Source organism: Gopherus evgoodei, chromosome 17, assembly GCF_007399415.2.
Source record: "Gopherus evgoodei ecotype Sinaloan lineage chromosome 17, rGopEvg1_v1.p, whole genome shotgun sequence".
NCBI classification, from domain to species: Eukaryota; Metazoa; Chordata; order Testudines; family Testudinidae; genus Gopherus; species Gopherus evgoodei.
The window spans coordinates 23,162,611-23,177,427 of NC_044338.1; the positions used below are offsets into that span (position 1 = coordinate 23,162,611).

Consider the following 14,817-nt stretch of genomic DNA (forward strand, 5'->3'; position numbering starts at 1 on the left):
ATTCCTCAGCCAGAACCATGATATTGTGTACAATGGACTATGAGCGACAGGGCAGCTACTGTAGATTCTTTTTTACCTGTACACAACTACAGGAATCCTTTTCCAAGACCTGAAGGAAGCCACATTCTCCAGCTCCTTGTCAGTGATCCAGACAGGAACTAGCAGCTTCTGAGGATAACTGGTACAGAGTCTAGAAATAAAGTGACACGGTGTCAATCAGAGCCAAGCAATGAGAATATTTATGCAGAAAGAGCAGGGGAGACCTTCAGGTTTGTCTGAATTCGACTAACGAGAACACAGGCTATGGGTGATTCTTCCCATCCAGAATTAGGGGTGCCTGGGAGAAACAGCCAAAGGTGGCCCTGAAAACTGGGCTGTGTACAGGGTCTAAACCATGGAATACGGGACCCCCATACAAGAGATTGTTATCTAATTTACTATGAAAAAGAAGTATATTTGAATAGGCAAAAGCATATTTTACTCTACATAACATTATAATATCTGAATGTTGCAAATTCAGAGAGAATGTAGATGGCTAATCAATCCAATGACTCATGTAAACATGCTAAGAGAACTAACTAAATCTTGCGATTTTGGTACATCTGAATCAGACATGACTAGCAGAAGGGTGTGTGTGATGGTATAGACCCCCAGAGCTAAAAGCATGAGCTGCTACAGCTTGAGCGAGAGCCCCGTCCCTGGGGCTGTTACAGACTCTCTCCCTCTGTAGCCCAGACACACAGCGGGACCTGGAACTAACTAGTGGCTTACATGTGCACAAAACATTGCATGAAAGATTCTTTCAACACGAGGGTATAATCCTAAAAAAGGCAGTTCCAACAGCACTACTATCAGTACAGACAGAACTTAGCCCTGCAGCTGTGGCACTCTCACCTTACAGCTCACAGACATTTCAGTCAGAAAGATGATGCTTCAGCAGAGGCACAAAATATGGATTTTGCCACTGTAAATGGTAAGTGTCTGCAATCGTCGGGGACTGTCCGCACACATGCAAGGCAAATGCTACCGTCAGCTTTGTAAGGGAGTGGGGCCCTGGGCTAGAGTTTGCTGAAAGCCACAAATGCAAAATCCGGACACACAAATTCTGAAGTAAAGCAGCCTCAGAAGGGAGCAGGAGCATGTAAGCTGTCTGAGATTGTATGCCTGACTCAGAGGCAGAAGAGATGAATTTATAAACTCAGAACCAAGGAAAAGTGAGACTGTAAATGGACCCAAGTTGGTAATGAGAATTGACACACAGAATGAAAAAAACCAATTACTATAACTGTGGTTCTTTGAGATGCAATGCAGACGTGTATTCCACTTTGCCCAGTGCATCGGAGTTGGAGAATTTTGCCCAGCAGTACCCACAGAGGGGCAGCACTCATGCCTTGTAGCCATAGCCCCTCCCCTGGCTACATGAGGTGGCAGCGCCCTGGCCCCCCTCAGTTCCTTTGCACCAACCCCCAGACTATTCTCTGATGCAGAGGGGATGGAGGGTGGGTCATGGAATACAGATTTGCATCACGTCTCAGAACCAAAGTTACAGTAAGTAACTTTTTCTTCTTCAAGCAGATGAAGTCATGCATTCCACCTAACCAAACACTCCAGACCCACCCTGCTGAGACGTGCATCTGCCCTGGAAGATGCAGTTATGACATAATGATTCGTAAATGGATGGACGGATGACCACATACCAGCCTTGCAAATGCCCACTATTGAGACATCACTGAGGAATGCTTGACACTGCTTGCGCTCTTGTAGGATGAGCTCACAACCGCGGATGGAGTATACCCGAAGCTATTTTGTATGTGCTTTTGATACAGGATGTTACCGTTTACAGAGAGTCTGTGAGACCACTGGCCCCTTCACACAATCTGCATACGATACAAACAGGCAAGGCGAAGCAGGGAACTGTTTGGTCCTGCCCAGATAGAAAACTAGACATCATCTGACATAGACTCACAGAGTATCAGGGTTGAAAGGGAACAACCCCAACTAAATCATCCCAGCCAGGGCTTTGTCAAGCCTGACCTAAAAAACTCTAAGGAAGGAGATTCCACCACCTCCCTAGGGAACCCATTCCAGTGCTTCACCACCCTCCTAGTGAAATAGTGTTTCCTAATATCCAACCTAGACCTCCCCCACTGCAACTTGAGACCATTGCGCCTTGTTCTGTCATATGCCACCACTGAGAACAGTCGAGCTCCATCCTCTTTGGAATCCCCCTTCAGGTAGTTAAAGGCTATCAAATCCTGCCTCTTCTCCTTCTGCAGACTAAACAAGCCCAGTTCCCTCAGCCTCTCCTCGTAAGTCATCGTAAGCCCCCTGATAATTTTCGCTGCCCTTTGCTGGACTCTCTCCAATTTGTCCACATCCTTTTTCTGTAGTGGGGGGCCCAAAACTGGACGCAGTACTTCAGATTTGGCATCACTAGGGCCGAATGGGGGGAATAATCACTTCCCTCGATCTTCTGGCAATGCTCCTACAAATACAGCCCAATATGCCGTTAGCCTTCTTGGCAAAAAGGGAACACTGCTGACTCATATACAGCTTCTTGTCCACTGTAATCCCCAGGTCCTTTTCTGCAGAACTGCTCCTTACCCAGTTGGTCCCCAGCCTGTAGCACTACATGAGATTCTTCCGTCCTAAGTCCAGGACTCTGTACTTGTCCTTGATGAACCTTATCAGATCTATTTTGGCCCAATCTGCTAATTTGTCCAGGTCACTCTGGACCCTCTCTCTACTCTCCAGCATATCTACCTCTCCTCCCAGTTTAGTGTCATCCATGAACTTGCTGAGGGTGCAATCCATCCCAACATCCAGATCATTAATGAAGATGTTGAACAAAACTGGCCCCTGGATCAACCCCTGCGGCACTCCACTTGATACTAGCTGCCAACTAGACATGGAGCTGTTGATCACTATCCATTGAGCCCAACAATCTAGCCAGCTTTCTATCCACCTTGTAGTCCATTCATCCAATCCACACTTTTTTAACTTGCTGGCAAGAATACTGTGGGAGACCGTATCAAAAGCTTTGCTAAAGTCAAGAGATAGCATGTCCACCGCTTTCCTGATATCCACAGAGCCAGTTATCTCATCATAGAAGGCAATCAGGTTGGTCAGGCATGATTTGCCCTTGGTGAATCCCTGGTGACTGTTCCTGATCATCTTCCTCTCCGCCAAGTGCTTCAAAATGGATTCCTGAGGACCTGCTCCATGATTTTGATGGGGACTGAAGTGAGGCTGACCGGTCTATAGCTCCCAGATTCTCCTTCCTCCCTTTTTTATAGATGGGCAATATATTTGCCTTTTTCCAGTCATCCGAGACCTCCTCGATCACCATGAGTTTTCAAAGATAATGACCAATGGCTCTGCAATCACATCTGCAACTCCCTCAGCACCCCCAGATGCATTGCATCTGGCCTCATGGACTTGTGCATGTCCAGCTTTTTCTGAATAGTCCTTAACCTGTTTTTAGCATTGAGGGCTGTTCACCTTCTCCCCATACTGTGCTGCCCAGTACAGCAGTCTGGGAGCTGACCTTGTCTGTTAAGACCGAGGCAAAAAAAGCACTGAGTACTTCAGCTTTTTCCACATCATCGTTCATTAGGTTGCCTCCCCATTCAGTAAGGGTCCATACTTTCCCCGACCTCCTCCTTCTTGTTAACATACCTGTAGAAACCCTTCTTGTTACTCTTCACTTTGCTAGCTGCAGCGCCAGTCGTGCCCCAGCCATCCCGATTACATCCCTGCATGCTCGAGCAATACTTTTATACTCTGCCCTAATCAGCTGTCCAAGTTTCTACTTCTTGTAAGCTTCCTTTTTAAGTTTAAGCTCACCAAAGATTTCTCTGTTAAGCCAAGCTAGTCACCTGTCATATTTCCTATTCTTTCTGCACATCGGGATGGTTTGTTCCTGCCCCCTTAATAAGGCTTCTTTAAAATACAGCCAGCTCTCCTGGACTTCTTGCCCCCTCATATTAGCCTCCCAGGGGATCCTGCCCATCATAGACTCATAGACTCCAGGACTGGAAGGGACCTCGAGAGGTCATCGAATCCAGTCCCCTGCCCTCATGGCAGGACCAAATATTGTCTAGACCATCCCTAATAGACATTTATCTAACCTACTCTTAAATATCTCCAGAGATGGAGATTCCACAACTTCCCTAGGCAATTTATTCCAGTGTTTAACTACCCTGACAGTTAGGAACTTTTTCCTAATGTCCAACCTAAATCTCCCTTGCTGCAGTTTAAGCCCATTGCTTCTTGTTCTATCATTGGAGGCTAAGGTGAACAAGTTTTCTCCCTCCTCCTGATGACACCCTTTTAGATACCTGAAAACTGCTATTATGTCCCCTCTCAGTTTCTCTTTTCCAAACTAAACAAACCCAATTCCTTCAGCTTTCCTTCATAGGTCATTGTCTCAAGACCTTTAATCATTCTCATTGCTCTTCTCTGGACCCTCTCCAATTTCTCCACATCTTTCTTGAAATGAGATGCCCAGAATTGGACACAATACTCCAGCTGAGGCCTGACCAGTGCAGAGTAAAGCGGAAGAATGACTTCTCGTGTCTTGTTTACAACACACCTGTTAATGCATCCCAGAATCACGTTTGCTTTTTTTGCAACAGTATCACACTGTTGACTCATATTAAGCTTGTGGTCTACTATGACCCCTAGATCTCTTTCTGCCATATTCCTTCCTAGAGAGTCTCTTCCCATTCTGTATGAGTGAAACTGATTGTTCCTTCCTAAGTGGAGCACTTTGCATTTATCTTTATTGAACTTCATCCTGTTTACCTCAGACCATTTCTCCAATTTGTCCAGATAATTTTGAATTTTGACCCTGTCCTCCAAAGCAGTTGCAATCCCTCCCAGTTTGGTATCGTCCGCAAACTTAATAAGCGTACTTTCTATGCCAACATCTAAATCGTTGATGAAGATATTGAACAGAACCGGTCCCAAAACAGACCCGTGCGGAACCCCACTTGTTATACCTTTCCAGCAGGATTGGGAGCCATTAACCACTACTCTCTGAGTACGGTTATCCAGCCAATTATGCACCCACCTTATAGTAGCCCCATCTAAATTGTACTTTCCTAGTTTATCTATAAGAATATCATGCAAGACCGTATCAAATGCCTTACTAAAGTCTAGGTATATCACATCCACCGCTTCTCCCTTATCCACAAGGCTCGTTATCCTATCAAAGAATGCTATCAGATTAGTTTGACACGATTTGTTCTTTACAAATCCATGCTGGCTATTCCCTATCACCTTATCACCTTCCAAGTGTTTGCAGATGATTTCTTTAATTACCTGCTCCATTATCTTCCCTGGCACAGAAGTTAAACTAACTGGTCTGTAGTTTCCTGGGTTGTTTTTATTTCCCTTTTTATAGATGGGCACTATATTTGCCCCCTTCCAGTCTTCTGGAATCTCCCCCGTCTCCCATGATTTCCCAAAGATAATAGCTAGAGGCTCAGATACCTCTTCTATTAACTCCTTGAGTATTCTAGGATGGATTTCATCAGGCCCTGGTGACTTGCAGGCATCTAACTTTTCTAAGTGATTTTTTACTTGCTCTTTTTTTATTTTATCTTATAAACCTACCCTATTCCCGTAAGCATTCACTATACTAGATATTCCTTCAGACTTCTCAGTGAAGACCGAAACAAAGAAGTCATTAAGCATCTCTGCCATTTCCAAGTCTCCCGTTACTGTTTCCCCCTCCTCACTGAACAGTGGGCCTACCCTGTCCTTGGCCTTCCTCTTGCTTCTAATGTATTGATAAAAAGTCTTCTTGTTTCCCTTTATTCCCATAGCTAGTTTGAGCTCATTTTGTGCCTTTGCCTTTCTAATCTTGCCTCTGCATTCCTGTGTTATTTGCCTATATTCATCCTTTGTAATCTGACCTAGTTTCCATTTTTTATATGATGCCTTTTTATTTTGTAGGCCACGCAAGATCTCATGGTTAAGCCAAGGTGGTCTTTTGCCACATTTTCTATCTTTCCTAACCATCGGAATAGCTTACTTTTGGGCCCTTAATAGCGTCCCTTTGAAAAACTGCCAACTCTCCTCAGTTGTTTTTCCCCTCAGTCTTGATTCCCATGGGACCTTGCCTATCAGCTCTCTGAGCTTACCAAAATCTGCCTTCCTGAAATCCATTGTCTCTATTCTGCTGTACTCCCTTCTACCCTTCCGTAGAATTGCAAACTCTATGATTTCATGATCACTTTCACCCAAGCTTCCTTCTACTTTCAAATTCTCAACGAGTTCCTCCTTATTTGTTAAAATCAAGTCTAGAACAGCTTCGCCCCAGTAGCTTTTTCAACTTTTTGAAATAAAAAGTCTGCAATGCAGTTCAGGAACTTATTGGATAGTCTGTGCCCCGCAGTGTTATTTTCCCAACATATATCTGGATAGTTGAAGTCCCCCATCACCACCAAATTTTGGGCTTTGGATGATTTTGTTAGTTGTTTGAAAAAAGCCTCATCCACCTCTTCCACCTGATTAGGTGGCCTGTAGTAGACTCCCAGCATGACATCACCCGTGTTTTTTACCCCTTTCAGCCGAACCCAGAGACTCAACACTTCCATCTCCTATGTCCATCGCCACCTCAGTCCAAGTGTGTACATTATTAATATATAAGGCAACACCTCCTCCCTTTTTCCCCTGTCTATCCTTCCTGAGCAAACTATACCCATCCACACCAACATTCCAGTCGTGTGTATTATCCCACCAAGTTTCAGTAATGCCAACAATGTCATAGTTGTATTTATTTATTAGCACTTCCAGTTCTTCCTGCTTATTACCCATACTTCCTGCATTTGTATATAGGCATCTAAGATACTGGTTTGATCTTGCCTCCCAGCTTTGCCCTGACCCTCCTTCCTCACTGCCATTATAGCCCGTGCTCCCTCCTGTTTCCAACCCATCTCCCAGGTCTTGTCCCCCACTTACCTGTGGGGTTTGCTCACCTGTCCCCGTCGAACCTAGTTTAAAGCCCTCCTTACTAGGTTAGCCAGTCTGTGCGCAAATAAGGCCTTTCCCCTCTTCGAAAGGTGAACGCCATCTGTGCCTAGCAGTCCTTCCTCGAATAGCATCCCGTGGTCGAGGAAGCCAAAGCCCTCCTGGCGACACCATCTTCGCAGCCAGGCATTCACCTCCACGATGCATCTGTCTCTGCCCGGGCCCCTACCTTCAACTCCCTCAGTTCCCTAAGGGAGTTAAAGTCTGCTTTTCTGAAGTCCAGGGTCCGTATTCTGCTGCTCTCCTTTCTTCCTTCTGTCAGGATCCTGAACTCGACCATCTCAGGTCACTGCTGTCTAGGTTCCCACCCATTTCTACTTCCCCTGCCAATTCTTCCCTGTTTGTGAACAGCAGATTAAGAGGACCATGGCCCCTAGTTGGTTCCTCCAGTACTTGCACCAGGAATTTGTCCCCAACTCTCTCCAAAAACTTCCTGGATTATCTGTGCATTGCTGTATTGCTCTCCCAACAGATGTCAAGGTGATTGAAGTCCTCCATGAGAATCAGGGCCTGTGGTCTGGAAACTTGTTAGTTGTCTGAAGAAACCCTCGTCTACCTCATCCTCAGGGTCCAGTGGTCTATAGCAGACGCCCACCACGACATCACCCTTGTTGCTCTCACATCTAAACGTAATCCAAAGACTCTCAACAGGGTTTTCTCCAGTTTCATACTGGAGCTCTGAGCAATCATACTGCTCTCTTACATACAGTGCAACTTCTTCACCTTTCCTCCTTCCACCTGTCCTTCCTAACAGTTTATACCCATCCATAACAGTACTCCAGTCATGTGAGTTACCCCATCAAGTCTGTTATTCCAATCACCTTACAGTTCCTTGACTGTGCCAATTTTTCCTGCTTGTTTCCTAGGTTTCTTGAGTTTGTGTATAGGCACCTAAGATAACTAGCCGATTGCCCTACTTTCTCAGTGTAAATCAGGAGGCCTCCCCTGCTGCACCCTGCTCCTTGTGTTTCCTCCTGGTATCTCACTTCCCCACTTACCTCTTGGCTTAGATCTCTATCCCCCAACAAACCTAGTTTAAAGCCTTCCTCACTAGGTTAGCAAGCCTGCCTGCAAAGATGCTCTTCCCTCTCTTCGTCAGGTAGATCCCATCTCTTCCTAGCAATCCTTCTTCCTGGAACATCCCATGGTTGAAGAATCCAAAGCACTCTTTCCGAGTGCAACCACAGATTTACCTCCATCATTTGATAGTCCCTGTCTGCGCCTTTTCCTTCAACAGGGAGGATGGACGAGAACACAACTTGCACCTCAAACTCCTTTATTCTTCTTCCCAGAGCCACATAGTCTCCAGGGACCTGCTCAAGGTCATTCTTGACAGTATCGTTGGTGCCCACATGGAGAAGTAGGAAGGGGTAGCAGTCTGAGGGCTTGATCAGTCTCAGCAGACACTCTGCCACATCCTAAATTTTAGCTCCTGGCAAGCAACACACTTCTCGAGTCTCCCAATCTGGTCGGCAGATGGAGAACTCCATCTCCTTTAGGAGGGAGTCCCCTACTACCATCACCCGTCTCCTCCTCTTGGGAGTGGTGGTCCTGGAACCCCCATCCCTAGAACAGTGCATCCCATGCTTCCCTCGATGGGGGTCTCCTGATCCCTTCCCTCAGATGACTCTTCCAAACCATTCTCTGCCATAGTACCTGTGCACAGAGCTTGAAAACAGTTTCTTACCTCTATCTGCTTCGGGGGTACATGGCTTCTCCTCTTTCTTCTTCTGGAGGTCACATGCTGTCAATTTTATTTCCCGTTCTGCATTGTCCTTTCTGATTCTTCAGCATGCTCTGCCTGCAGTACCAAATGCTGACTTCTATCCAGACAGTCTTCATTTTCTCTGAAAATCTAACATCCAGCATATGGAGATGCTGCTCCTGCGGATATGAATATGGCTTTGGAAAGAACACAGTTAAGTAGTCAGCCTAGTTCAAATTAATACAGACATCACTTTAGATACAAATGTGGGGTATGGTCATAAAGTCACTTTGTCCTTGGACAACTGCATATAAGGAGGCTCTGCCATCAGAGCCTGCAACGCACAGACTCCTTGCAGATGTTGTTGATACCAGGGACTCAAAAGTGGAAAGGGATAAGATGCCAGGAGTTTGAACGGCGGTCCCATTAAAGCTACTAGGACTGTGTTAAGGTCCCACAGAGGAACTAGCTCTTGGACCGGAGATGGAGATTAATAATTTGCCATCATGTGATTGGAGAAGTCGGATATTCCTGGAATAGGGGGACGAAATGCTGATATCACCACCAAATGCACTTTCAATAAGCTAAGTGAAAGCCTGATGACTGAAGGTGCAGCAGGTACTCCAAGATGTCCTGGATAGAAGCCGCTGTTGGTTGAATTCCACAGGCCAATGACCACACTGAAAACCGCTTCCTTTTAGCTGAATAGGCCATTCCAGTAGTGTGCTTCCTACTGCTGAGTAGGACTTACTGAAAAACCACCACACACCACTTTTCCTCCTCATTTAGACACCAAGTAGCCACACCGTGAGATGTAGGGAGCTGAGTGTGGTACATAAAGTGTGACTGTGGTTCCGTGTGAGTAGGTCGGGATGGAGATTGGAAGTAGGTCGGAAGTGGTACAGGAGGTTGAACTGACAGTGCGAGAAGGTTGGAAAACCAGCACTGCCTTAGCCACACCAGGGCAATGAGAATGAGCTTGGCCCAATCCATCTTCAGCTTGAGGATGACCTGTGGGATGATTAGGGGGAAAGCATACAGGAGAACCAACTACCAGCTGAGATGGAAAGCACTGGACAGGCAGCCTGGACAGAGTAGAACAGATGACATTTCTTGTTGTCCCTTGGAGAAAACAGGTCAATCGTTGGAATGCCCCAAGCTGCAGAGATTACCCATACATTTGTCTTCAGAGACCACTCATGGTTCGGGGGGAAAATACGTGCTGAGACAATCTGTGAGCTGATTCTTGACCCTGGGCAAGTGGTCAGCTATTGGAGTGCTCCTCTTCTCGATGCAAACCTGCCACAACCTGATTGACTCTTGGCAGAGCATCCTGGAGCATGCTCCCCCTTGCCAGTTCACATAATGCATTGCAGTGGTATTGTCAGTAAGTATGTGAACCAATGAGCCCCTGATACGGTGCAGAACAGTGTGACATACATTGTAAATGACCTGAAGATCCAACACTTTGATATGCAGTGAGGACTGCTATTCCAACCACTGACCTTGAACTTTCAGCAACCCCAGATGTGCTCCCCAGTCCATTGGTGACAACAGACCTAGTTGCTAAGGGCCAGATGAAGGGAACGCCCTGACAGACACTCTCCAGAACTGTCCACCACTGCAAGGAGTCCAGAAGCAGTGGAGGGAGACGGACCAATCTGTCCAAGGAGTGAAGAGTTGGACAGCAAAGTGTGCTGAGCCACATTTGAAGGGAGTGAAAATGCAATCTTGCAAACTGGACCACACGCGTGCGAGCAGATGTGTGGCCAAAGAGCCTCAGGCACATCAGAACTGTCATGGAGGGCTGAGGCTGCAGACTGAGACAGAGGTGGTGAATTGCCTGAAAACAGTTGGTTGGCAAAAACGCTCTTAAACTCGTAGAGCCTGTTAGGGCCCTAATGAACTTGATTTTCCGAGTGGGAACAAAAACGTTCAGTGTTTAGGATGAGACCCAGATGGTCAAGCAAGCATAGCGTAGTGTCCATGTGGGAAAGGACTTTGTCTCTGGACCTGCCCATAGTAATCAGTCATCTAGGTATGGGAAGATGTTGATCCGTTTCTTCCTGAGGTATGCCATCAGCACAAGCATGCATTTGTTAAAAACCAAAGGAACAGAAGAGAGGCCATTGGGAAGCACTGTATACTGGAAATGGTGCTCTGTTGCAACAAATCAAAGGAATTCTCTGTGGCTCAGGAAAACTGCCACATGAAAGTGGGCATCCTGATCGTCCAGGGCAGCAAACCAGTTGTTCTGAGGGAAAGTGGAGAGGATAGTTGATAGAATGACCATTTGGAACCTCATGTACCTGATAATATTTGTTGAGGCTGCGAAGGTTGAGAATAGGTCTTAGTCTTCCCCTCCTCACCCTGATTTGAGCACCAGAAAGTACCGGGAATTGAAACCCTGATGCTGGTGTTCTGGTGGATCCTCCTCCACTGCTTCCAGCACCATCAGAGAGCGCACCTGCTTGAGGAGCAATATCTTGTGGGAGCGGTCCCTGAAGCTGACACACCCTGTGGCCCATATTCACCACAGTGATATGATTATGATATGATCATGATACATCTTGTATGAAATAGGTCATGTGAGGTGTCAGTGGACAAGTTATGGTTTGCTGAATAGGATCTCCTATTGGTATGTATGTATCATTTTTGTATCTGGAGTTTTGAATATTGACTATGGATCTCTATTTCAAATGTGCTTACTCCTGGGTAACTCCCTGTCACGGAGTCCCCGGGCGATGCTCTGGAACTGCTCCCCACAAAGCCAGTCTGGACTTTAGGGAGCCTCCTCTCCCTTGGAGCATTCAGCATATGCCCCTCCATGCGCTTCCCACAGCTAGCCTGCCCCGGCAGGGTCCTGGGAAAGCCAGAGGGTCCTGCACCCCCACTTCACAGTCAGACGTGACTCTTAGCCAGCCAGTAAAACAGAGGTTTATTTAGATGACAGGAACACAGTCCAAAACAGGTCTTGCCGGTACAGACAACAGGACCTCCCTTTAGTTAGGTCCATCTGGGGCCCCCAGGGAGGCCTCAGCCCCACTGGGAAGCCCAAGCCCCATCGAGGCACCCCTCTCCATTTCCCAGTCAGCTCCAAACTGAAAACTCCCCCCAGCCTTTCACTCAGCCTCCCCTGGCTCCTCCCCCAGCCGTTGTGTCCTTTGTCCAGTGTCCCGGGCAGAGGTGTCACCTGGACTCCAACCCCCCTCCTGGGTTCTCATGTTACATGCTCAGGTATGCTCCCTTCCCCAAGGCAGGCCATCCCAACTCCCCTACAACCTTCCCAGGTCAATATTCCCCACTCAGCAGTCACATAACACAGCCAGAACATTCCCACAAGTCAGTTTACATCCAGTCTAGCCAGCACATTGTGAAGGGACAACACAAGGTAATAGCCCAGCAACGAAAACAATGGGCTATGGGAAAAGCCCATCCTCACCGAATGGTCTTTCCTGTGACTGTTCTAGTCATAATATGGGTAATGGTCCGTGCCATGATTCATCAAAGCATGCAAGGGCATGTGACTAAATCATGTGATATTGGACTTCATCTTGTGCCCGTAGTTTTCCACAAACTGTACGAGGGACTATGCTGGGAACAATAAAGTTCCCTCCATGAAGAAACTATAAGAGAGGAAGTGACATCATCACTTGGCCTCATTCCCCCTACAACACAACACCTGGAAACACCTTGGGAAGAAAAAGCACTGAACTGGGGAAGGAGGGGTCCCAGGCAGGAAAGAAGGAAACCCTGCCAGTGTATGGAAGATTGGTGAACTGTTTGTACCCATCAGGGTGAAACACCGCTTAATTCAAACCCTGTCTAGTGTATAGAACTTAGATTGCGATTTTGTTTATTTCTTAGGTAACCAACTTTGATCTGTACGCTATGACTTATAATCACTTAAAATCTATCTTTCTGTAGTTAATAAATTTATTTTATATTTCTTACCTAAAACAATATGCTGCTTGAAGTGCATAGGAAATCTACTCAGTTAACAAAAATTGGTGCATGTCCTTTCCACATTGAGGGAGGGGCGGACTAGGTACTCATCTTATATTGGTCAGGCTTTTGTACCAGGGCAGGACAGTACAGTTCAGGGGTGCAAGTTTGGGGAGCTGTGGGGAATTGGCTGGAGCCAATTGTTAGTTCATGAATGGCTAAGAAGCATTCCTGTAACTGCAGCTGGGTGTGTCCCTGCCTGTGTAAATGTTTGTGTGACTGCAGGACCAGGAGAGGTTTGCAGCTTATCTCAGCCCCACAGTGTGAGAGGGGGCCAAGATTGCTATACCAGAGGGTTCAGCACTACCCCAGTTCCAGGTTGCACCCCGGGAATGCCCATCACAGACTGCAACAGTGTCTTAGCCACCAAGCAGCCTTTGGTGATAAATGACTGAAATTCCTCCCTTGAGGCTCTGGGCAGCTGATCCACAAACTCCAACACAACCATCCAATTCACAAAGTTGTATTTGGACAGCAATCCCTGCTGGTTAGCAATGTGCATCTGCAAGGCAGAGCAGGTGTAAATCTTCCTGCCCATCAAGTCCAGCAATTTAGAGTCCTCATCCTTCGGAGCGGACTTAAATCTGCCCTGCCAGGCTCTATTGTTCACTGTGGCTATGACTAGTTAGTTTGGAACCGGATGTGAGTAAAAATCTCAAATCCCTGCAACAGAACAATGTGGTGTCTCTCCATGTGCTTTCTCCAAAGTCGACGTGCTACAGAGAACCGTAGCAGGCCCTAGAAGCACATCGTTAATAGTGAGGGCAACTCTCCTGGGGAAGGCAGCTGCAGGATAGCCAACAACTTATGGGTATTCTCCTGCAGGAATTCCGCTTGAAGCAGCCACGCACTGCAAAAGGTTCTGGTACGCCTTGAAACCTTCCAGTACCGAAGGAGAGGAAGAGCCAGGCACCGCAGAATCATCCAGGGATGAAGACGAAGCAGTTAACTATGCCAGAGCTAGTATTTCTCCAGGACTGATGGATCTGGGTGGGACAACTCTGGAGACTCTGCGAGTGGAATATTCATTGTTGCCTGGGCCTGCGGGGGATCGACGGTCACAGCCACAGGCCTGCTCAGTGGTCTCGCCTTACAGCGAGATGAGGAGTGGGACCTCTGCAACTAAGGAGCAACTCACAGATCCCCTGGAGGCCACGGGTATAGAGAGGGCTCTGGTGGCCAGTAGGATCCAGGCCAGGAACCCCTGTCCTGACTGCAAGATAAGCGCCAATCCTGGTACCCATAGTGCTCCATGAATGCCCCCCCGAATGTGGATCGGGTGATAGAGAATGAGGGAGAAGATCTTGACCTGGACACTGAGAAGTCCCAGGCTTTAGGGGATAAAGGTGGAGCCAGTCCAGAGGGTGCAAGCAACCAATCTGACTCATCCATAGCTCAGAATGAAGAGGGAAATGACACCAATAGGGGGAACGATACTGCCAGCGCCAAGTACACCTCCGATGTTTCCAGTGCCGGAACTGATGTCGACCTCAAAGTCAGCCTCAGTACCAAGATGACTAATGGCTTTGAAGTGGAGGGCAATGAATGCCACCATGGTTACACTGGCGGTACTGACAGCAGGGGTGCTGAAGAAGCTCCTGGCGGCAAGGACATCTCTTGTGCCAAGCCCGACTCCACAGATTGTGAAAGGGAAGCATTAGGGTATGGTGCTGACAGACCCATAGGTTTGGGGCCTGTCCACCCAACAGGGATATAAACAGTGCAGCCCTGGCAAAGTCCTGGACCAAGAGAGAGATCGGGAAAGGGCAGAGGAGGATATGCTGCCAACACAGAAACAGTTAGTGCCAGCAATGCCCTCATTGGTACTGGAGTCAACAGACACCCCAGAGCCTGAACCAGAGTTGACGGTATAGGGTCTCTGACCTCTCTGCACGGTACCTGGGAGCACTTGATGGGACCTGCTCCATCCTACACGCCAGCATTCACACTGTGCTGGTCTGTGCTTCTTCTGGAGTAGGTAGACAAGTCCCCCAGGACCTGGAGCTATCTCGCTTGGTTTTATGCCTCAGTACACTTGACGGAGAGCAACTCCTCTGCTCTTCAGAGGC

At 47.3% G+C, this 14,817-nt stretch overlaps 1 protein-coding gene across 7 annotated transcripts in view; it reads right to left on the reverse strand.

The window, feature by feature from the left end:
- MTMR4 (myotubularin related protein 4) overlaps positions 1-14,817 on the reverse strand; it is a 125,622-nt gene that overhangs the window by 18,799 nt on the left and 92,006 nt on the right. For all 7 annotated transcript variants that reach the window (XM_030536534.1, XM_030536539.1, XM_030536533.1 and 4 more), the window contains one exon: positions 77-190. In XM_030536534.1, the coding sequence (XP_030392394.1) occupies positions 77-190 (114 nt within the window). The remainder of the gene's footprint in view (positions 1-76; positions 191-14,817) is intronic.